Source organism: Dermochelys coriacea, chromosome 1 (assembly GCF_009764565.3).
Source record: "Dermochelys coriacea isolate rDerCor1 chromosome 1, rDerCor1.pri.v4, whole genome shotgun sequence".
NCBI lineage: Eukaryota > Metazoa > Chordata > Testudines > Dermochelyidae > Dermochelys > Dermochelys coriacea.
This window is the reverse complement of record NC_050068.2, coordinates 207,523,668-207,548,368: the sequence shown is the minus strand read 5'-3', so window position 1 is coordinate 207,548,368 and position 24,701 is coordinate 207,523,668. Positions and strand designations below refer to the sequence as shown.

Genomic DNA, 24,701 nt, shown 5'->3' with positions numbered 1-24,701 from the left:
GAAATCAATTATTCAATGCAATCTGCTTTTCCCCATGCTGCGAGAGAGACGGCTAAGTGTCCGCTCCTGCAGCACTCAATTGCTTCCGACCTGATCGATCGCCATTCTAATTTATGCTCAGGGCTACCTTCTACTTTAAAGAGAAACCTGCTTTCGTGACACGACAGACTAGTAGACGTGTCAGTCTATTTGAAAGGCAGCAGAGGTCTAGTCTAACATTTTTTACAGGTCAGGAACATTTCATGAGTATATGCTTCTGCCGAGGAGAAAGATCTAAGATACATTAGCGCCTCTTGGTGAATCTAGATGATTTTTATTCTGATCTTTAAAAGAAGACACAATTTGAGCTCAGCCTCACCCACAGGTGATTTAGAAAGAGTGCGTGCATCAGAGTCACCGAGAGCCCTCATACAAACAAACAACTTGGAGGGAAAATACAAAATGATTTTACCTACATTTTAAATTTTCACTCAAAACCAGGATTTGGAGCAACCTTATCATATAAATTATAATCATACCTCCTAATTCTCTAGCCATCTCTTCATTTGAGGATAAGAAATGTTAATTTAGAAATCAGGTTTGTTTGTAAATTAAAGGAAAAGTTATTCTCACTGTTAAAAATTTGCACCTGATTTCCAGTTTGAATTTGTCTAGCTTCAACTTCCAGCCATTGGATCTTATTATACCTTTGTCTGCTAGATTGAAAAGCCCTCTATTATCACATTTGTGTTGCCCATGTAGGTACTTACAGATTAAGATCAAGTCACCCTTTAATCTCTTCTTTATTAAACTAAACAGATTTCGCTCTTTGAATCTACAGTAGAACCTCAGAGTTACAAACACCTTAGGAGTGGAGGTTGTTCATAACTCTGAAATGTTCGTAACTCTGAACAAAACGTACAGGTTGTTCTTTCAAAAGTTTACAACCGAACGTTGACTTCATACAGATTTGAAACTTTACTATGCAAAAGAAAAATGCCGCTTTCCCTTTATTTTTAGTACTTTAGATTTAACACAGTACTATACTTTCCTTTTTTTATTTTATGTTTTGTCCGCTCTGCTGCTGCCAGATTGTACTTCTGGTTCCAAATGAGGTGTGCGGTTGACCAGTCAGTAACTCTGGTGTTCGTAACTCTGATGTTCTACTGTATCACCATAAGGCATGTTTTCTAATCTTTTAATCATTCTCATGGCTAGTCTTTGAACCCTCTCATATTTTAAACATCATTCTTGAATTGGGAACACCAGAACTGGACACAGTGTTCCAGTATTGGTCACACCAAATACAGAGTTAATATACCTTCCCTACTTGATATTCCCTGGTTTATACATTCAAAGATGGCATTCGCCCTTTTGGCTATTTTGTTGCACTTGGGAGCTTGTGTTCAATTGATTATCCACCATAACCTCCAAGTCTTTTTCAGAGGCACTGCTTCCTAAGATACAGTTCCCCTTCTGCTAACTATGGCCTATGTTCTTTGTTACTAGATGTATACATTTACCTCTAGCCTGTTTCGCTGACCTGTCTTCATTGTTATTTACCACTCCCTCCCCCAATTTTTGTGACATCTGAAATGATGACTTCATGTTTTTTTCCAGGTCTTCAGAAACATTTTAAATAGCAGAGGGCCAAGAACTGATGCCTGCAGGACTCCACTAGAAACACATCCATTCAGTGATGATTCCTTGTTTACAATTACATTTTGAGACCTGTCGGCTAGTTTTTAATCTGTTTGATGTACACCGTGTTGTATCTAGTTTCTTAATCAACATGTCATGTGGCAACAACGCCTTGCTGAAGGCTAAGTATATTATATCACCACTATTACCTTTATCAGTCAGACTTGCAATCTCATCACAATAAGATATCCGGTTAGACTGAATCTATTTTCCATAAACCCATGTTTATTAGCATTAATTCAATTATATGATCCTTCTTTAATTCTTCTGCCCAGAACTGATGTCAGGCTGAGAGGCCTATGATTACCCCAGTCCTCCTATTTACCTTTTTTAAATATTAGGGCAAAATTAGCTTATGAAGCAATTTATTTATGTTTTCATTCATTTAATTTTTATTTATTTATTTTGTTTAAACTTTACTGTTTGACTGGAAATTGAAATTTAGGTGCAATCCCCAGCATAAAAAGTGACTCAGTAGTGTTTGCTACACTCTGATCGAGGCCTATTGCTGATAGCACTTCCCTGTCCCCTCTTTCTCCCTGCAGCACTTCAGTCTCTTTCTGTACCCCACACAGACCAGTCCCCCCCTACAAGATCACTATGCCTCCTCACAGGAGCTTACGTTGTGTAATTTTGCTCACACTACAATGCAAAGCCTTCATTCTAACCCCAGCAAGGTAACATATGTGTTGACATACATGCACTGGGTGAATGGGGGATCTGGTGTGTCTCTCTCATTGGGTTCCGGGAGCTGAAGGACCTTCCCCCAGTCTATGGGGAGGATCCACTGAGCTTGTGACCACAGAGAATGACCAAGAACGGAGACAGCGGTTGCTGCTGGAGAGGGAAAAGGCCCAAGAGGTGCATCAGGAAATGCATCAGAACATCATGGGTTTGCTCAGGCTGCAACCCATTGCTGACCTACGTGCCCAAAGACCCCAGACTCAGCAGACACTCCAGTCTTTGGAGAACTCCATGGTCAAAGATCTCTACGCTTCCCAAGATACAAGGTGGCAGCATGATGTACATCCATATCCCTACCAATGGTCCCTGTAATCTGTGTGCAAACATGGCTACGCAGCGATCTTGTAACTACCATGCATGCTGGGAGCACAGTTGGCACCTGGGTCTGCATGCTGGGTCCTCAGTCTGCTGAAACTGGGGGTGCTGGGGTCTGGGAAGTAGGGTGGGACCTGAGCCAGCAGGGAAGGGTAAGGAGAAGGGTGGGGAAGGCAGGAGCTCCTGAGAGGGGACAGTAGGGGCTGAGGCTCTTGGGAGGGGATTTTGGGCTCCTGTGTGTCTAGGTGACCTGGCAAGGAGGGAGGACTCTAGCCCCAGGTGTGGGGAAAAGGGCCAGGTGCTGTAGGGGGGGCATAGCCTTTTCTATTTGCCTTACCCCTGTTGCTGCTTTGGGGGCTGTGCCCCCCAATCACATTACATCCTGACCACATGGTCAATGAGCAAGTGCTTTAAATCTTTTAGGAAACTTCAACTTGCAACCAATTGTTTTGTTATAGATCAAGTGATGACAGCCTTTCTCTACCACTTCATGCTTAAGTTTCCATTGAGATGAATGCTTCTTTTATTTTGTGCTAATCTTACTGTATATAATGCTGTTATACTTTTTTATTTATATCAGACATTCATATGAATGAGAATATCCTCAGTTGTTCTAGCTATCTAAAATGCCACTTAGTTCAGAAAGCTCACGTTGATGCAGCGAAAACTCTACACAATTGGAAACATGGCTTTGGAATTCAACATTTACTAGCAGAATCTACTGAAAGCTGAGAGAAGCATGTTGAAATATCAGAGAGCAAACCAAGACAAAATAAAAACACTGATTGACAATGTACTCCTTGTTATGAAAATAAATTACTCCATGATGTTCATGCAGCACATCTGAGACCAGGTAGCAAAATAAGTTAATCTTCCTACCAGCTAGAGAAGAAAGAACTGCGCATTTGAATTTGTTCAGTCTATTAATGCAGTTGTCCAAAGTGACATCCTGGCAGTTATCTGTAATTCATACACTGATAGTTGACGAGAGCACTGACATTGTAATGTGCAAAATGTTAATCCTTAACATCAAGTTTTGAGCTCAGAATGATGTCACCCACAAGACTGCATTTGCTGGCATTACCCCTGCATGCAATACTTGACATATTAAAGAAACCATTCAACAATTCTACATGGATCACAATCTGGATATACAGCTAATGCCTATGTTCACTTCAGATGGCGCCTCCAGATGGTAAGCGTAACAGTGTAGCTGTACTACTTAGAGAATGTGTACCACACTTACTAGAACAGGGGTAGGCAACCTATGGCATGCATGCCAAAGGCAGCACTTGAGCTGATTTTCAGTGGCACTCACACTGCCCAGGTCCTGGTTAGTGGTCCAGGGGGCTCTGCATTTTAATTTAATTTTAAATGAAGCTTCTTAAACATTTTTAAAATCTTATTTATTTTACATATAACAATAGTTTAGTTATATATTATAGACTTATAGAAAGAGACCTTCTAAAAATGTTAAAATGTATTACTGTCACGCAAAACCTTAAATTAGAGTGAATAAATGAAGACTCGGCACACCACTTCTGCAGGGTTGCCGACCCCTATACTAGAACAACACTGTATTTCCCATAGAGAAGACCTAGGCATCACTGATGCCTGAAAACCTATACCAATGATGAAAGAATTGGAAACATATAGTCAGCGCACTATATACTGTATTCAGTGCACTATACAGTATGACACACTGTATATACAATATTTAGCAGATCAGCTGTTAAGAAAACTAAATGTGAGAAGCTGGCCAGCATACTGGAAGTTGATGCATTATTATTCAGGCCTTTGAATGAAGTGTGCTGGTTATCATATCACTCTGCTGTAAATGCCCCTCTGCAAAATAATGATGTAACAGTAGACCACTATATTGCAGATGTCAATGAGAATAATGATCCTGCATCCGATGAAGTGAGCTGTAGCTCACGAAAGCTTATGCTCAAATAAATTTGTTAGTCTCTAAGGTGCCACAAGTACTCCTTTTCTTTTTGCGAATACAGACTAACATAGCTGCTACTCTGAAACCTGTAGCTAAGTATTGACTCAAAAAGCTTACACATCCCCAGTACTGTATTGCACTGACTGTGCTTGATGATATTTCGGGGAATTGTCTCAGCTGGGCCTAATTTTTCAGAGAAGTTATCTCACTACCTCGGAAGCATTTAGCTATGCCAGGGGTTCTCAAACTGGGGGTTGCAACCCCTCAGGGGGTTGTGAGGTTATTACCTGGGGTTTGTGAGCCGTCAGCCCCCCCAGGTGCAGGGCTGACAGCCTGAGCCCCTGTTAAATTTAAATTAAATTAAAATCCCCTGCTTTTAATTAATATGGGGAGATGCACTCAGAGGCTTGCTGTGTGAAAGGGGTCGCCAATACAAAAAGTTCCAGAACCACTGAGCTATGTTAAGGCCAAAATAGCAACATTTTGCTCAGTGTCTTGGAGAAAAAGCTCTTTGGAGCGAGAAGGTGAAGGAACAAATGGCATCTCTTGCCAATACTGTTTATGCAGCAGGTATTCTCCACTTTAGTACAGAACTCAGTGACCATTTAGATTGTTGATAGCCAGAGAATGAGCTGCAAGAGTGGCCTGCATTTAATACTGAAGCACTGATTTTTGCCTAATTTGATTACAGCACAGAACATGTTAGTCAACTCATGGGCAAGTACAAAGCAGTCTTGAATCTACCAGTGCAAACAGATGGATCAATAACTGAATACATCTGCAAGCAGTACACACAGAATGAATTTATCATTGTGGAAAAAATGAAAGTGGATATAATAAGAACATTTGCTGACATGGTAACTTACATGCTGAGAGAAAATCAGTTTACAGGCCATGTTCAGTTTGTTGATATACACGGCACCTTTCAAGCCTCAAATGCTGACTGTGAATGTGGGTTTAGTTTAATGAGTCCAATCAAAACTAAGTCTTCAACAGACTAGAGGTTAACCATATGGACCAGCTCGTAAGAATAAAATACTTCCTCATAGCAAACGGAAATGTCAACCTGGACAAAATTTACCATTACTGGGCAACTGAGAAATACAGATGAAAGAAATTTCCAGCATAATAATGAGTAAATCATGTTCATTAAACATGAAACTTACTACATTGCAGGTACATGTATAGTATCTGGCAGGCACTCAATTTAATATTATTTGCTTTTATTTTGTATTTTCTGTAAATGTGTAGTTTTTAATAGATATATTGATTTTAGGAGAATATATGCACAATATATATTTCACTGATTAAATTAGCGCTCCCAGCCATTTTTCTTTATTTAGTGATTTAATTAAAGTGTTACAATATTTGCATTCTCTGTTGCCCAAGGACAAAAATGTAGTGGTCAGTGGAGTTTGTAGTCCCCCTCAGTACAAAGAAAATTTAGAGGGAATGTTGACCCCTACCACTCCACACTGGGGACAAGAAGAAGACCCAGAGCTATACATACACCAGCTGGGAAAGCCAAAGGGTTGTGAAAGTGTAGCTACAACCTATTATGTTGCAGTAGATTTTACATCCATGAACATAAATGTTCACTGTTTGCTTCTATTTTTATTTGGGGTTTTAAAGTATGGTTCACCCTCTTACAGTGTTGGTAAAAGGCTTTTGTTTGCACTTTAATTTTGTTGCCTGTTTCTTTGCACACAATAACATTCTATTTTTGGAAACTCAGAGTATATTCATTAGTTTACACCAAGCATAACAGAATTCACAGCAAGAGGCAAGACCCACTCATATTTAGTAGTTTACAGCAAGCATCACAGAATTCATACTGGGAGGCAGTAACCCACCCATATTTAATCCCTGTACACAAGAGACGTTATTTCATAAAAGAATCAGACAACACTACTGTGGCTGACTGTTAAAGTACTTTTAAGGCCTCCCTGAACCATGTAATTCCATGGTTGGTCTTCTGATAGCCCTAGTGCCTGGCTGTTCAGGTTCAGTAAACAGCTGTTCCATCTTGCTTCTCCACCATGCGGGTAGCTTTTCTCCCTCTGCCTCACAGATATTATTCAATACACAACTTGCAGCTATAATCATGGGGATGTTTGCCTTGCTAAGATCCATTCTAGTGAATAAACAGTGCCAGCATCCTTTCAGTCTACCAAAAGCACATTCAACAGTTATTCTGCACCTGCTGAGCTGGTAGTTGAATCTTTCTTTGATGCTGTAGAGGTGGCCAACATACAGCTTCATGAGCTAGGTGACCAACGGATAGGCTGGATCTCCCAGAATCACTATTGGCATTTCAACATTGCCAGTGGTAATCTGATGGTCTGGGAAGAATGTCCTTGATTGTAGCTTTCTGAACAGTCCTGTGTTCTTAAAGAAGTGAGCATCATGCACCTTCCCTGATCAGCCCAAGTTAATATCAGCAAAGAGTCCCCAGTGATCCACTCGCAATTGCTTAACCATGGAAAAGTATCCCTTTCTGTTGATGTCCTCAGTGGCAAGGGGTGAGATGCGGCAAGGTGTGCTGGTGCCAGAAGAGGGATATGTGTGCTATCTATTGCCCCACCACGGTTTGGGAACCCCATTGCTGCAAAAACATCCACTATTTTCTGTACATTACCGAGAGCCACACTCCTGTATAGCAAGAGACACTTAATGGTGTTACTCACTCAGATGACAATGGCCTCCACTGAGGATTTTCCAACTCCAAACTGATTGCCTACTGACCAATAGCAATCCAGTGCTGCAAGTGTAAACAGGGTCTGAGTGAGCTATCCCCTGACATTAGGGATGAACTGGGAGAAAAGACTTCAGGAGCAGACCGTATTTGCATAGACATACCTACTCTGCCTATGTGTTCAACAGACAGAGCTGCTTTGCCAAAGTGATCGATTTTGGCTGATTTTGGGTTACAATTTGCATTAGTACATTGCAATATACATAGTATATTGTATACAGGGGTAACAAAATGTTGTTGGACTTATTGTCTGAGGGCAGCAGAGATGCACTTAGCATGTCCTGATTGAGGGAGGCACCTTAACTTGAACCTCACTTGCTAAGCAGTGAAAGACAAAGAGAGTGGGGGCAGGTGTTCCTATCTGGTTGTGTGAACTCTGAATCACAGACACCATTTGAGCCTCTCCTTTCCAGTGTTTAAGGCTAGAGCTGATCAGACTCAATTGAGGGTCTACATAAGAATGGTCATACTGGGTCAGACTAGTGGTCCATCTAACCCAATATCCTGTCTTCTGACAAAGGACAGTGCCAGATGTTTCATAAGAAATGAACAGAACTTGGAAATGCATTGAGTGATTCCTGCCCTGTCATCCAGTCTCAGCTTCTAGCAGTCAGAGGTTTAAGTACAAACAGGGCATGGAGTTGCTTCCCTGACCATCTTGGCTAATAGCCATTGATGGATCTATCCTCCATTAACTTATCTAATTTTTTTAACCCAGTTATACTTTTAGCCTTCACAACATTCCCTGGCAGTAAGTTCCACAGGTTGACTGTGTGTTGCATGAAGTACTTCCTTATTTTTTTCTTCTATTAATTTAACTGGATGACCCCTGGTTCATGGGTTAATTTCATTGGATGCCCCCTGGTTTGTGTGTCTTTGTTCATTTTCTCTATACCGTTCATGATTTGTATAGACCTCTACCATAGCCTCTTGAAGTCCTCTCTTTTCCAAGCTGAACAGTTTCAGTCTTTTTCAATCTCTGCTCATATGGAAGCTGTCCCATACCCCTAATCATTTGTGTTGCCCTTCTTTGTATTTTTTCCAGTTTTAATATATATTTTTTGAGATGGGACAACCAGAACTGCACACAAAATAGGAAGTATGGGCATAACATAGTTGTGTGGTGGTATGATACTTTCGGTTTTATCATCTCTCTCTTTTCCAATGATTCTTAACATTTTGTTAGTGTATTTGCCTGTCGTTGCACATTGAGCAGACGTTTTCAGTGAACTATCCATGATGATTCCAAGATCTCTTTTTTGAGTGGTAACAGCTAATTTAGACCCCACCATTTAGTATGTATAGGTGGGATTATGTTTTCCAGTGTGCATTATTTTGCATTTATTAACATTGAATTTCATCTACCATTTTGTTGCCAAGTCACCCAGTTTTGTGAGATCCCTTTGTAACTTTTGGCAGTCTGCTTTGGACTTAACTATCTTAGGTAATTTTGTATCATCTCCAAACTTTGCCACCTCACTGTTTGCCCCTTTTTCCAGGTAATTTATTAATACATTGAACAGCACTGATCTCGATACGGATCCTTGAGGAATCCTTTTATTTACTTCTCTCCATTGTGAACACTGACCATTTATTCCTACCCTTTGTTTCTTATCTTTCAACCAGTTACAGATCCATGAGAAGACTTTTCCTCTTAACCCATGACTGCTTACTTTGCTTAAGAGCCTTTGGTGAGGCACCTTGTCAAAGGCTTTCTGAAAGTCCAAGTACCCTATATCCACTGGATCACCCTTGTCCACTTGTTTGTTGGACCCCTCAAAGAATTCAAATAGATTGGTGAGGCAAAAGCTATGGTGACTCTTCCACAACAAGCAGTGTTCACATACGAGACTGATAGTTCTGTTCTTTAGTTTCAACCAGTTTGCATAGTACTGGAGTTAGGCTTTGTGACTGGAGTCCCAGGGGGGCCACGCTGAGATTGCTTAATTAGGGCAAAATGCAAAGAATGGGCAGACAATCCTCTAAACTGGTGGTTATTCTAATACTTAGAGTCACCAAGCCAGCAAAAACACAGCTTCTACAATACCTTACTGGTTAGCCAGAAGCCAGAAACACAGTTCCCTTAAAGCAACCCAGACTTGAGCTCCCATCCAGACAGCCAAGTCAAATATGATAAGGATTACTGAAAATCTTGTTCATCATATAAAAAGTTCTGCCAATCCTAAAGGATTGGACCCACTAGGTTAATGAATATTTAAGATCTTACCCAAACACATGCTTACAGCCAAGTCTTATTAACTAAACTAAGATTTATTAAAAATAAAAGAGAGATTATTGGTTAAAAGATCATTATGCATACCGACATGAATATAGTTCTTAGGTAATTTTCATAGTAGAGATGGTGAGCTTCAGAGTTGCAAAGAGTCCATTCCAGAATCAGTTCATTAGTTACAGTCCAATGTTCAATATCAGGGTAATCCAGATGGGACTGGAGACCTCAGTCTTGACACTCAGACTTCCCCTATTGAAGATTAAGCAGATTCTGAGATGAAAGGATCAGGGCCCAAGAGTTTTTATAAATCCCTGGCAGGCTGTTGTCAGCCTCTTGACAGCAGGTGTTCCTAGGACGAAGATTAGTGGTTTTGAAGTAGCCTCCGATTTCCTAAGCATCACTGGTAATTAGTTACATGGATTAACATAAGGCAATTGCCTACCTCCCACCATTTACAGGTAAAAAGAAAAGGAGTACTTGTGGCACCTTAGAGACTAACAAATTTATTTGAGCATAAGCTTTCGTGAGCTACAGCTCACTTCATCGGATGCATTCAGTGGAGAGATTTATATATAGAGAGAACATGAAACAATGAGTGTTATCATACACACTGTAACGAGAGTGATCACTTAAGGTGAGCTATTACCAGCAGGAGAGCGGGGGGGAAAAAACCTTTTGTAGTGATAATCAAGGTGGGCCATTTCCAGCAGTTGACAAGAACATCTGAGGAACAGTGGGGGGTGGAGTGGGGGGGGAGAAATAACATGGGGAAATAGTTTTGTGAAATGACCCATCCACTCCCAGTCTCTATTCAAGCCTAAGTTAATTGTATCCAGTTTGCAAATTAATTCCAATTCAGCAGTCTCTCATTGGAGTCTGATTTTGAAGTTTTTTTGTTGAAGAATTGCAACTTTTAGGTTTGTAATCGACTGACCAAAGAGATTGAAGTGTTCTCCAACTGGTTTTTGAATGTTATAATTCTTGATGTCTGATTTGTGTCCATTTATTCTTTTACTTACAGACTGTACAGTTTGACCAATGTACATGGCAGAGGGGCATTGCTGGCACATGATGGCATATATTACATTGGTAGATGTGCAGGTGAACGAGCCTCTGATAGTATGGCTGATGTAATTAGGCCCTATGATGATGTCCCCTGAATAGGTATGTGGACACAGTTGGCAACGGGCTTTGTTGCAAGGATAGGTTCCTAGGTTAGTGGTTCTGTTGTGTGGTGTATGGTTGCTGGTGAGTATTTGCTTCAGGTTGGGGGTTTGTCTGAAAGCAAGGACTGGCCTGTCTCCCAAGATCTGTGAGAGTGTTGGGTCATCCTTCAGGATAGGTTGTAGATCCTTGATGATGCGTTGGAGAGGTTTTAGTTAGGGGCTGAAGGTGATGGCTAGTGGCGTTCTGTTATTTTCTTTGTTGGACTTGTCCTGTAGTAGGTGACTTCTGGGTACTTTTCTGGCTCTGTCAATCTGTTTCTTCTCTTCAGCAGGTAAGTATTGTAGTTGTAAGAATGCTTGATAGAGATCTTGTAGGTGTTTGTCTCTGTCTGAGGGGTTGGAGCAAATGCGATTATATCGTAGAGCTTGGCTGTAGACAATGGATCATGTGGTGTGGTCTGGATGAAAGCTGGAGGCATGTAGGTAGGAATAGCGGTCAATAGGTTTCCGGTATAGGGTGGTGTTTATGTGACCATCGCTTATTGGCACCATAGTGTCCAGGAAGTGGATCTCTTGTGTGGACTGGTCCAGGCTGAGGTTGATGGTGAGATGGAAATTGTTGAAATCTTACTACCTACTTCAAAGAGAAATGAAGACAGTTCATTTAATGAAATGAAGACAGTTCATTCACAGTTCATTTAAATATAAACATCTCCTTGTGATCTCCGAATTAACAGAATACTGCGATAGATAGGAACTGTTTGGTTACATTGTCAACCTCTAACAATACATATGTGAAATATATACCTGAAATTCATACCCTACTTTATTCCTGATTAATTTTTATGTATAGACAAGCCCAGCTGTTTGACAGAGGGATTCTTTCGGTTGGCCCCTTTTACACGTTTCTTCAAGTGCTCAATGGCACGTCTACAATGGCAGATGGCTCTGGCTTCATTCTTTATATTTCTATACTTCCATCTGTTTTTCTGCATAACTTTGGAGGTGATTCTCCCATGCCCTCTCGAAATAGCCCCCCAGTGTTGAGCTCCATTAAAGTACAACAGCTCCTTTCTCAACAAATCAATTGTAACGAGCCTTTGGGAGTCCTCAGGCTTGTGGTATCAGCATTTCCCTGTCAGCAAACCAGAAGCTGTCTGTGTATGCTAGGTAGAGGAGCTGTTTGAGTATTTGGGCAAGAGTATGTCTACAATGCAATTAAAAACTGACAGCTGGCCTGTGCCAGCTGACTCAGGCTAAGGGGTTGTTTAACTACCATGTAGATGTTCAGGCCTGGGCTTCAGCGCAAGTTCTAGGACCCTGCGAGGTGGGATGGTCCCAGAGCTGGGGCCGCAGTCCCAGCTGCAACATCTACACAAGTTGTTTTCAACCTGTGGTATGTCTAAGGGGTCAGTGAAAGGTAGGGTAGCCAACCCTGCAAGATTGTCCTAGACTCTCCGGGAATTAAAAATTAATCTTTAATTAAAGATTATGTCATGTGATGAAACCTCCAGGATACATCCAACCACAACTGGCAACCCTAGCGAAAGGTGATTTCGAAAATGCATTCTGGTTCTCTGATCAATCAAAAATAGGTGAATACCCCCACCTACAGGTCAAAACCAGGAAGTGTTGTTGTTACCATAGGTTTCAGAGTAGCAGCCGTGTTAGTCTGTATTCGCAAAAAGAAAAGGAGGACTTGTGGCACCTTAGAGACTAACAAATTTATTAGAGCATAAGCTTTCGTGAGCTACAGCTCGCTTCATCGGATGCAGTGAGCTGTAGCTCACGAAAGCTTATGCTCTAATAAATTTGTTAGTCTCTAAGGTGCCACAAGTACTCCTTTTCTTGTTGTTACCATAGAAGCCCACAGTTTAGTGCCCTTTCTCATGCTGCATCAAATGCCGTGCCAAGCACATGCAACATTTATATTTGAATTCTGTTCAGTCAGTTTTCTGTCTAAGGCTCGGTCTAGACTACAGAGTTAGGTCGATGTAAGGCACCAAAGGCATAGGGCTTATGTCTGTATAGTTAGGGCGACGCAGTGTCTGTGTAGCCACTGCATTACTTACATGGGCTGCTGGCTAAAGCCCTGAAATTGACAAGAAAGTCTGTTAGGTTCCCTGTTGTGAACCCTGCGCCTAGCTCACAGCTAAGGCTGTTGGCTCGAGCTAGAGCTTGGCTGTTCCCCGGGCTACCCGCTCCCAGCAGGCTGCTGCCCCGGTTCCCCTCTCCCCCCTGGGAGCCCTGTGGGCCCCCGCTGGGCTGCTGCCCAGGCTCCCCTCTCCAAGCCCAGCTGCTGGGTGCTGACAGCCAGGGCTCTCAGCTCCCCAGGAAGCTCCCAGAGCTGTAAGAGTGTGGCTGCTCTGAGCAATTTCACTGCTGATAGGCTCTGTGCTGTGAAGCGTGGGAGGAGCTCACAGCTGGGACTGTCACCCCAGTGTGGATGGGGAACTACAACTGTGAGCCCCATGTGGCTGTCAGTGCCCCACATTCAACTGTAAGGGCCCCACAGTGCCCCACTTCAGTCAGTGCACTGCAAGTGCTCCTAGTGAGGATGGGCTCCACTGACAGAAGGAGGATCGTGTGGACTCCAACAGCCCATTGAATTACTGTGGTGATTGTAGGTCAATCTAAATTAAATTGACCTAATCTTATAGTGTAGACAAGCTCTAAGACTTCTAAGGTAGGGGGTCCACGGACCACAAGTTGAATTTCCAAAGGGGTCCGCACCTCCATTCAAAACATTTTTAAGGGTCCGCAAATGAAAAAAAGGTTGAAAACCACTGCTCTACACCGCATTGAAACAGCTCCTAAGCTGGAGCCCCACGAGCCCGAGTCAGCGGGCATGGGCCAGCCACAGATGCCTAACTGCAATGGAGACTTCCCCTTAGAACTTTGCTTCTTATGCCCTCACAGTGAACAGGGAGAGGGGGTGATGGGGAATGGGGGCAGGGCGGTGGTCTGGGAACAGTGGGGGAACATTGGGGGGCAGTGAGGGGTGGGGGCAGCGAGGAAGATCTTTGGGGGGTACAGAGGGGCCTGGTAGTTTGGGTGAGGAGCAGTGCGGTGACTGTGGGAAGGAATGAGGGTGGAGAGGGACTGAGAGGATCAGTCAGGGTGGGGTGTATTGGGCCAGTTGGGGAGGATCAATGGGGACCGGGGCACACTAAGGGCAGTATGATCAGCCAGAATGCGGTGGGGGAAATGGGTAAGATTAATGAGGGTTGTGGGGGCATGGAAAATAGTGGGTTGTTGGGGTGGCAGTGCGGGGTATATGGGGACAGTGGGGTGGATGATTACTGAGAGCTGGGGGTACACTGGGAGAGTGGGTGGTATGGCTGGTGGGGCAGTGGGGTATATTGGGGGTACAGTGGAGCAATGGCTAGTATGCCGGGGGGGGGTCAGTGGGGTGCAGGTACACTAAGACAGTAGGTAATATGGGAGGGAGGGGTCCGCGACGTGCAGGGGCGGGGTTGCCCCACGCTCGGGGGCGGGGCCCGGTGGCCGGGGCGGGGTTTCCCTGGTGACGGGCGGGAGCGGCCTGGGGGCGGGGTCAGGCCGGCCTCTAACGGCGGCGGCTCGAGCCCCTGCGCTTCCTGCCCCGCCCCCTCCGGGTCCTGCCATGTCCCTGGTGCGGGTGACGCGGCCCCGCGCCGCGGGGAGGAAGCCGCCGAAGGCGAAGAAGAAGCCGCCGGCGGCCGAGCGGGACTGGGACGTGAGTGGAGCCCCCCCCCGGCCCGGTACAGCGGGGGAAACTGAGGCACGGGGGGCCCGCGCCCATCGCAGCCGGGGTGCGGGAGGCCTGGGGCGGCGGGGCCGCAGGGAGCCGGGCGATGGCCGCCGGCGCGGGCTCCCTGCGCTGCTTGGTCACCGCGGGTGCGGGCGGCGGGGGCCGGGCTCCGGAGAGGCGGAGAGAGGAGCCCCGGTGCCGGCGCCCCGCCTCCCCCCAGCCCGCCCGGCAGAGCCCGCCCTGCCGCGTGTGTGTGCTGGGCGAGCCCCGGCTCTGGCCCGGCCCCCCAGGGGAGGCTGCCCGCCTCGGCCCGGCCCCGCGCTGATGGGGCAGCCTGGCTGCGGTTCCCCCGTCCGTTTCCTTTTCTTTCTGCGCCCTGTGGCTGCCCCCGGCTAATGAGGCCTCTCCGTTGAAGGGGCTGAGCCCCTGGCGTACCTGGAGCCGGGGCATCGCCTTTGGCCTCATTCTGGCTGCTGCCAGCTCCACGCACCAGGTTTTGTTGGCCCAGCTGTGCCTGTCTGGGGCGTGGAAATACCCCAGCCCCCTAGCTAGGCTGGCAGAGCCCCCCCCCCGGCAGACTCCTGAGGGCATGCTGCACCAAAACAATTAAAAAGTTGATGCCCCAAAAAGGTCCAGAGGCAGCTGGTTGGGGCTCAGCGGAGTGGGGTTCTGCGTGTGGGTGGGCTCGGCGGGAGGGTCGAGTATGAGGGCATGTGGATGCATGGGGGCTGGGCAGATGGGGGAGCAGCTCTCTGTCCAGGGATCCCTTCCCGGGCAGCTGAGGAGTGATGGTTTCAGGAAGTGGGGGGAGGGTGGAATTTGCAGATCTTTCTGCAGCTGGGGGAGAAATCCGGGGGTGGGGGGGGTCTGACCTGGTCCTGGATGCTGTGCAGGGGAAGAAGAAGTCCCGTCTTGCCCAGCCCAGCCAGAACTAGCAGCTGAGCCTGGTACGGGGTAGGAGCCACCAGCCGGGTCTTCGCCAGTCCCACCCCCTCCCCCACAGTGATTTACCTCTCTGCCAGCTGCTCTTGGCACCTGAAACATACTGCTGGGACGACTGCTCTTGTGGTTTCACTTCGCTTCCCCATCAGTCATTTTTCTGCGGGGGAGCAAAGAAATCTGTGGGGGACATAAATTCTGCACATGTGCAGTGGCACAGAATTTCCCCAGGAGTAAAGAGCGCTTCTGTCTGGGGAGGTGGTGCTACTGTGCTGATGGAAAAACTCCTTAAGCTGCATCTGCACTAAGGGGTCTGGCAGTTTAGCTATACCAATATATCTAGAGTATAGTCTAGACATACTATTTAAGGTGTGATATTAGAATGTGATAAGTAGGCAGACCAAAGGCTTTGACTTGAGAGTTTAGTTTACATTAAATTCGGTGGACCCTGTCTACACTAAAATTTAAAAATGTGTCAACTAACATCACACTTTTAAATCCTAGTCTAGACAAAGCCTTTCTGGTTTAGCCAAGGTATGTAAGCCATGTTTGTCTCTTCCAATGCCTGAACTCAATGGAGCTGGCCCTGTTGGATTCTAGTGAATGAAGGCTCAAACCCATAATCCGTTCGTTGTAATTTAATCTATTCAGTTCCCCAACTCTCTGAAATCTGTCCAATTTGTGATACAAATCTGTCTGGCATTGGAATGCATAGACTTGAAGAGACTATTCCACGGGCATTCATTTTAAGGTACTCTCTTACAGCTCATGGGCAAGTGACATCTTTCTTTAAGTTTGCACGAGTACTAGCACTTCCAGTCTCAGCCTCTCTCTTCAGCTGGTTATTTATAATTGTTCAAAAAGTTCACCTTTCAGGCTGAAAGTTTTCAGGGCTCTGTCCCCAAGTCGAATTTTTGGGAAAATTTGGGATAAAACAGTTCAGTTCTTTGAGTGAAAAGACAATAGAAGAGAGAGAGAAATTTCTCCATGACAAAAATTGCTGTAACTTTTTAACGGTTTGAGCGCCAAATCATCTGGATGTAGAAAGAGCATAGTTTTTTGTGTTTAAACAGAAGTGACCACTAAACTGGGTGCAAGCAAACAATATATGTTTTAATACAGCTAAATGTAAATGTATACCTCTAGGAACAACGAATGTGGGTCATGCTGACAGAATGGGGACTCTACCTTAGGAAGCAGTAACTCTGAAAAAACGTGGGGGTTGGGGTGAATAATCCCCTAAACATGAACTCCCAATGGGATGCTATTGCCAAAAGAGCTAATGCCATCTTTGAACGCATAAACATGGGAATCTTGAGTAGGAGTAGATTATTTTACCTCTGCATTTGAAACTAGTGTGACTGCTGCTGGAGTCCTGTGTCCAGAATTCAAGAAGAATGTTGATAAACTGGAGAGGATTCAAAGAAAAGCAACAAGAATGATTCATTAATGGATTAGAAAACAAGCCATATAATGGTAGACTCAAAGAGCTCAATCTATTTAGCTTAACAAAGAGAAGGTTAAGGGTTGACTTGCTTACAGTCTCTGTACCTGGGTATTAAATATTTAATAATGGTCTGTACAGTCTAGCAAAGAAGAGTATAACACAATCCAATGGCTGGAAGACAAATTCAGATTGGAAATAAGACATACATTTTTTTAAAGTGAGGGTAATTAATCATTGGAACAGTTTACCAAGGGTCGGGGTGGATTCTCTATCACTGATTACTTTTAAATCAAGCTTGGGTGATTTTTCTCAAAAATCTGCTCTGTGAATTATTTTGGGGAAGTTCTATGGCCCTGAGTTATACAAGAGGTTAGACTAGATGTTCACAATGCTCCCTTCTGGCCTTGGAATCTATAATCCTCTAGTCAGATCTGCATACACAGGTTAACATTTGATAGGTAGATAATTATCACTGAGGATCCATTACCTATTCACCATGTGCTGTATAAGCTTTACCGTACAAAGTTATTGAAATACAATATTATATAATTTGCTGTTTCTATAATACACAGGGTCCTGTTTTACTTCATGGTCACAATTTGTAGAATCCCCCCCCCTCCCCCCCGCTCCAGAATCTAAGCTTCTCTACTTAAAAAATGAGGGGCATTCATTCTGTGTTTTCTATAGCTGCCTACACCAATGTGAAGTAGGTGTAAAATTCCGTGACTGACTTTGAACTATGAGGATTAGACACATAGGTTAATGGTGAATTGGGCCCTGTGTGTACGTGCCTTATGGCTGTAAAAAGAACTTTCCAAAAGTGAACAGAGTGTTACTGATGCTGTGCTGCGTCAGTATGAAGACAGCCAGAAACAATAACAAAATGAACTGCCTCATTTATTACACGCTGCATAAACCTTAGACAGAAACAAGGTATTGACTTTGAAATCTACCAGTGGTAATATCAGTATTGACATTTAAAACTCTTTTCATGGCTCATCACTGGTGGAGGAATATTCAATGAATATGCTTGTGCTAAAATACAAAACCTGCTCCCCAGGTACAAAAAGGCCCTGCTACTCCCCAATCCACTGGCATCATTGTCAATTTCTTTTTGCGTGCACCCTGGACAACTTCTACAAATGAAATTGAGTTTTCAACACAAAGTTCTGCAGCACACTGAAAACTTAAATTCTACAAGGATTATCATACTGATGGTTTTCATTTAATTACATGTGAAAATGAACACATCCATCTTTTATCTTATCTGAAGGTGCTGCAGGATTTTCAGCCTGCTGCTCCAAAGCATCATTGAAAGGCAGGGACCTTGAAGTAGAAGTCATTTGGTATAGAGTATCCTGGATCTTGCCTGCACAGTCAGAAAAGTGTAGGCTATATGGAGCACTTGGCTCATTCACTATGCATCTTGTATAGAGTGACTCTCTGGCATACCCATGTATGTGAGCTTGTAGGGGAAAAAAATATTGTATTATTTCTATCCTAAGTATTCTTATGGCCACCATCACTGTAGTATCTGAACACCTCACAACCTTTAGAGTATTTATCCTTACAACACCTCTGAGAGGTATTATCTGCACTTTATAGATAAAGAACAGAGAGAGTGTGGCTAAGTATTTTGCCCAATGTCACACAAGAAGTCTGGCAGAACAGGGACTTGAAACCAAATCCTATGCTAGTGCCGTAAAATTGGTCCATCCTCCCTCTCTCCCTTTTGAGAAGTAATATGTGATCATCACATAATTAAAGATTGTGTCATGATGTATGCGCCCAAGGGGGCAGAGTTAGGATTCCATATTATCATTGCCTGACTTTTGAATGCAAAATTAATATTCTTTTAACATAGTTTTTTGATGGAATATTGTGTAGAACTGTAAAGTGATCTATGCCATCTCTGCTCTATTTATCAATAGACACTTGTCTCTAAACTTGGAGTGCTTATTATTTTAGTAACTTAAAGAGCAAATCAATAGGGTATTAAAAAACATCAATTCCACCTCTGTGTTTGCATTTGTGTTCTCTTGTTTCTTTTTGCAGAGCACTGTCCATGATTTAACAGTGCATCGTGCAACTCCTGAAGACATGGTAAGTCAAAAATCTGTCATTACCTCTATTCCATAGCAGGTCAATCTACCTGGTAATCTGGGGCAGATATTTCATTTTATTTATATGGGGTGTTTTGTTTATAACATCTTAATCTCCCTTCCCTACCCACCGAAACCTTTTTTAAATATAGCTTTTTACCCCCAATAACTATATGCACAACTCCTTCTTTTAGCAGTGCTCATCTGCTTAATGTCTCCTTAAACCAGCTTATTTTAACCAATATTCTGATATATTTTCCAGTGGATCCCTCTAGAATGTTTTCCAACATGGGGTAATGGGGGGGGGGGGGAAGAAAACCTTCCAATAGATAAGTTTAACCTGCATCGTCTTTACTGAAGAAAGGGCTGAAAAGTATGGTCTTTAGTCTTGGAATTTCCTTAATTCTTGCAGGGGGTTGAACAGGTTCACACCACTGCTACTATTCCTGCTATGTAGAGCTATTATTCTTCACAAAGTATGAGTTCAATTCCATCCAGCTGACAGCACTAACATATAGTATAGTACTGAGGATACAATGAAGGAGTTTGTGCTCATTTAGGATCATATCTCTTGTCAGGAGGCTAGTTTTGATGACATAAGTCTCTCTCTCTCTTTCTAAATTCTATAACTTAATTATTCTCTAATCAGGGTGCTTGGAGGCCTGTGAGAATCTAATACATTAAATGTGCTATTAATCTGAATTAGATACATGCATCCCATTCAGGGGGTGGAGATACTGATACTCAACAGCAGTGTTGAATCAGACAATGTATTTTGCCTTGTTTTCAGTGTTCTGGGTGACAGTATTTCTGTGACTGTTGGATACAGCTGTTGCTGTTATTTCAGTAATGTAGGGCAGATGGGAACGCATACATTTCCCCCTTGCCTTTGCTCTGTGAGGTAACTTAAACTTTTGTTCTTCGCAGAGTGGTCGACTCTGTGATTGCAGTTGCCATTCATAGATGGTGACATTACTGGCATCACCAACATGTGGTTTGACTTCACTGTACCCAATGCATAAATTGGTAGATCCAAAAAAGAAGCCCACTGGCAGTTTCCCTGCTGCTTGTAAGAGTGCCTTAGCTCAGGGGTTCTCAACCTTTCTTTTTTTTTTTTTAAGGCCCCCCTCAACATGCTATAAAAACTCCATGGCCCAGCTATGCCACTGCAACTGTTTTTCTGCATATAAAAGCCAGGCCCACCATTAGGGTGTAGCAAGCAGGACAGTTGCCTGATCCATACAGCACAGGGGGCACCGTAAAGCTAAATTGTTCAGGCTTTGACTTCAGCCCTGGGTTGTGAGGCTCGGGGCCCTGGACTACAGTCCTGCGTGTCGAGGCTTCGGCTTTGGCTTTCTGCCTTAGGCCCTAGTGAGTCTAATGCCAGCCATGCTTGGTGGACCCCCTGAAACCTGCTCGTGGCCCCCCGGGGTCCCCAGAACCCTGACTGAGAATCACTGTCTTAGCATGTCCCTTAGAGTTGAACCAGATTCTCTTTCATGCCCGCATAGGTGCGGCGTCATGAGATACACAAGTCAAAGAACAAAGCACTGGTGCACATGGAGCTACAAGAGAAAGCACTGAAGAGAAAATGGAAGAAGCAGAGGCAGGGGGCTCCTGATTCCCTAGAAAAAAGGAAGCTGGCCCTCATGCGAGAGGTGAGAGCTAGGTCTTGACTTTCAACACACGTTTTTAATTTGCCAGGATCATGAAACTAGCACTTTGTATCTTCTTCCTCATCTCCTTTGCTATGAAGGACTTGTGGCAAAATGGAAAATTGCTCCTGCCTGTAGGTCGAAATCCACTGCCTGGCTGAATAATCAAGCTTGGCTAATGTACAGAATTGCTCACCCCTAGGTGCTCTTCTTTCAGCTTCTGCAGAACATTGGTTGGAGTAGGCTCCGTGGTTAACAGGCACCCAAGCTCCAAGGAGACATGATCACGTGGTCTACAGAGTATCAGATCTTGCTCTTGGCCCCAGCCATTTTTTGAATGCTGCTGTTCAGGGATCCTTGCAGTTCTAAATTCCAAGCTGTGAAAGGGCGATGTATCCTGTGCTTGTCTTTCTCCCTCTCACACACACGATGTACTTCATTGTTTAGTGGAAATGCTAAGTTTCTGGTGTCTGGGGAACCTCTGTACCTGCAATGGCTGTATTTAACCAGAAGAAAGGAGGCCAGCAAGAAGGGGAGTGTAAAAAAGAGGGGCGGGAAGGGAAAGAAAATTGACAAAATGGGTTGAGGAGCTGTAAGCACTAGCCGGTGATCCGGTGTTCCTAAATTTGGAATTTTAATTCTGTCCCTCGCTATCTTGGCCTGCCTTAAACACTGTGTAATACTACTACTACTACTACTATTTAACCAGCTTTTGAGTTCTGACTGCAGCAGCACTATCTGACTCCAGTCAGGAGGCAATAGCTTCTCACTCAATTAAATGATTTCCCCTGATTCAAACAGCCAGTAATTCCCTGCAGCATGGTTATTTGAGATGTGCCAGTTGCTGTGGGCCATGGGATTAGTCACAAGTTCTTGTATCTATAAAAGTTATATGCATCTTCGTGAGCTAGGGATTGTATGTTAGTTTCATGGTGGAGGGTTACCAAGTTTCCCCTAACAATTACATCAGTGGAGGGTAATTACTGCAGCTGCCAGGGCAGGTAAACCACTCTAGAGAAGTACCACCTTCTGGGGCGAGTTGCCTATGTAGGCTGAGACTGGGTTCAAGAGGACAAGGAAAGAGCTTGTCGTATAAAGGGTCAGCCTGAACTGGTTAGGTATCCCGCACTTTGATCCAGAAACTGACATGGAATTGTAATCAAAAAAGGCAAACCCTGCTGGAAGGGTTGGAAGGACTAGAACCTGCTAGGGTCTGCACATGAAAGAAGGCAACACTTGGTAATCTTAGTGCGTGTAGGTGTTTTTAGTATATGTTGTATCGGTAATGCTTTTGTCTTAAAATACGTATATTGTGTTTTGTGAAAGCTGGCTGGCCACTCCTATTCCTGATGATTTCCCTTGAGAGAAAGCGAATTGTGGGTGCCGGACTAAGGTCTGATCTGCTGGGATAATCACCGTGAACTGCATGGGGACTGCAATCTTAAATCCCCAGTCTGAAGGGAGAGGTCCCAGCCCATATAGAAGTGACAGCTGGGGACCTGAGACTAAAGTGGTGCTTGTGAGCAGACCATGAAAGGGGCAGAGGCAGAGTTAACCCCAGAACTATGATAGATGGCTATTCTGTTATTACCTGTTAAGGATAATGATACCAAAATCCCTTTCCATAATCCATGTATTTATCCTGTGTTTTTTTTTTTTTTGGGGGGAAATCAGTTTGTATATGATGGTATGAAGTGTCTCCTGTGCTGTGCCTTCAGATTCTCTCTGATCAGTATCAGCTGCAGGATGTGTTGGAGAGATCTGATCAAGCCATGGCTGTGGTGAAAGACCTGTTTGGCGATGCTCCTCGCAGGCATACAGGTAAACCATCTAATTTGTGTAAGGCAGTTCATGTAAGATTACCACACTTTTTACCCAGTCTACAACTTTGAAATTAAACAAAATTTGTAATCTGCTCAGATTGTTTGGTCGATCTGGTTATTTAACATAGCATAGTTGGTTCCCTTAACATAGTACAAAGGGGAACCCACTCTAACTATTACAGATCAGGATGACACCTAATGTGAGGGGCAGGTTATCACACACCTTGCTACTGCAGGGTTCTTACGTCTTCCTCTGAACCATCTGGGTTCTGGATTAGATAGACCTCAGAGTCTGATCCATTATGGCAGTTCTTGTGGTCTCACTCCTGAATGCCTCTGATGCATAGTCCTGGGTGCCCTTGGAGGTTTGTCAGTGGATGAATGAGGGTCTCTTGCTTGCTCTTGATCGAGAATGCAAAACCTATTGGCCCTTCTCACCAGAGAGAATGGTGGGCTCTGCAGTTTCATTCATCTCTTTTCTGTGGATTGCCATTTCTTTCACTTGTAATGACTGTATGTTCCTCCGTGCATGTGCCCGTTTCTCTGATTACATCAGTATGTACAGTGGCAACCCTAGCCCTCCACCCAGTATGTAGTGTGACTTTGTGGCTGGCCACTAGGGTTACTCAGGAGTGATGTTCACCTCCCCTTGACTTGTGTGATATATCTCAGAGACAAAAGGGGGCTTAATTTATGGTACAGAAGTCCTGAGATAGTGGTAGGATTTTGGACCTGGTTTCTCCTGAGATAATGGTTTATCAGCTAAGTAGCCCTTTGTGTTATGACTTCCTGTCTTCCTCTGTCTACTTTAGGTTTCCCTAATGTAACAATGGCTCCTCATTGTGACCTGGAATCCTCTCAAGGTCCAATTGTACAAAAAAGTGATCCTCCCACACAGCTTTCCATCCTTAGTGAATCTATCATGGATCCCCAGGTAATGTACTCTTTATATGGACTGTATAGTAAATGCAAGTAAACGACATTTTCAATGCAGGGTTCTGTGGCTATGTCTTCACTTGCGTGAAAGTCAGGAATCCAAAATTAAGCTTCCTAAGCTATTCTAAATCAGGTCTTTTGTGTATAGCGTATATGTATTATTATAACTTATGTTTAACACTGTATACAGAGATAAAACTGCATATATTATGCAGAAAATAATATATTTTGGGTTGCTTTGGGAACCCTGACTTTGGATTTCCTGACCTTTTTGTACAAAAAGCATCATCTTTGATGTTGCATTAACATGGTTTCATTTGTGTTTAGTTTTTAAAAAGTAAAAGTAGAAGTGATTGATTAAATCTGGAACTAATTTTCCTGACATTTAGCGGAATGCACACACATTGAGATATACTCAGAAGCCTTAAGCAGTGATATCTCTGTATGTGGCTATTTCACTGACTGCATTCAGAGTGTTCTTTTGATGTTCACTTAAGTCTGTTTCTTAACTAGTTTTTTTGTAACCATAGCAGAAACTGCATAAATTGCAAGTTTGAACTTTTAAAACAAAATAATTTTTGCTTTAGACAAGTAAAATTTGAATAACTTTGATGTGCTTTTCCCCCCTCAGATAACTGATATATCTGAAATCATACCAAAAATACTAACTTGACGTTGAGAACAAGGATAAGAGACTTCATCCCAAGGGCTCCTTTTCTGAAAAGTTACAAGTGACAGCAAATAGGGTCTTGGCATGAAAGTGTCATATCTACCATAAGTGTAATCTTCCTGTTATGATTCTGTACTAATATTTATGCCCTAGCACCTTGTACAAATACATAATATCCTAAACTGAATTCAGGACTGCTCTGCCAGTTAGACTGGGCTCTTTTTAAATGAAGGCATTCATTATTTGCATTTTTTTGCTGTGGCCTTTGATTTATATATGTAGCATATTGTATCGCTGCATGTGAACTATATGATGGGTTGAAAGTCTGGGCTTTCCAGAGGAAGCTAAGGGAGGCAGGTACCCAATCACCACTGAATTTCAGTGAGATTTGGATGTCCAACTCTCTTCTGCTCTTTTGAAAATCCTGCCCAAAGATCCTGTTGTAAAGCATGCACAGGGCAAAATTCTGGTTACTGCAGGAGACCTTAATTCTGAATTGACTTTCCTAAGTTACGTGCACAATGAAATATCGCCCTTTTCATTGCATTATGTCAC

General features: G+C 43.6%; 1 protein-coding gene across 3 annotated transcripts in view; it reads left to right on the top strand.

Moving 5' to 3' along the window:
- The first annotated feature begins 14,412 nt into the window (after positions 1 to 14,412).
- The window catches only part of SPICE1 (spindle and centriole associated protein 1), a 31,874-nt gene continuing 21,585 nt past the window's right edge, over positions 14,413 to 24,701 (top strand). For 2 of the 3 annotated variants that reach the window (XM_038371824.2, XM_038371814.2), the window contains exons 1-5: positions 14,414 to 14,559; positions 19,016 to 19,063; positions 20,574 to 20,720; positions 22,436 to 22,538; positions 23,353 to 23,474. In XM_038371824.2, coding sequence (XP_038227752.1) covers positions 14,467 to 14,559; positions 19,016 to 19,063; positions 20,574 to 20,720; positions 22,436 to 22,538; positions 23,353 to 23,474 — 513 coding nt within the window. In that variant the 5' untranslated portion in view covers positions 14,414 to 14,466. Of the gene's footprint in view, positions 14,560 to 19,015; positions 19,064 to 20,573; positions 20,721 to 22,435; positions 22,539 to 23,352; positions 23,475 to 24,701 lie in introns of all 3 variants that reach the window. The other variant, XR_005288850.2, reaches the window with a different exon arrangement.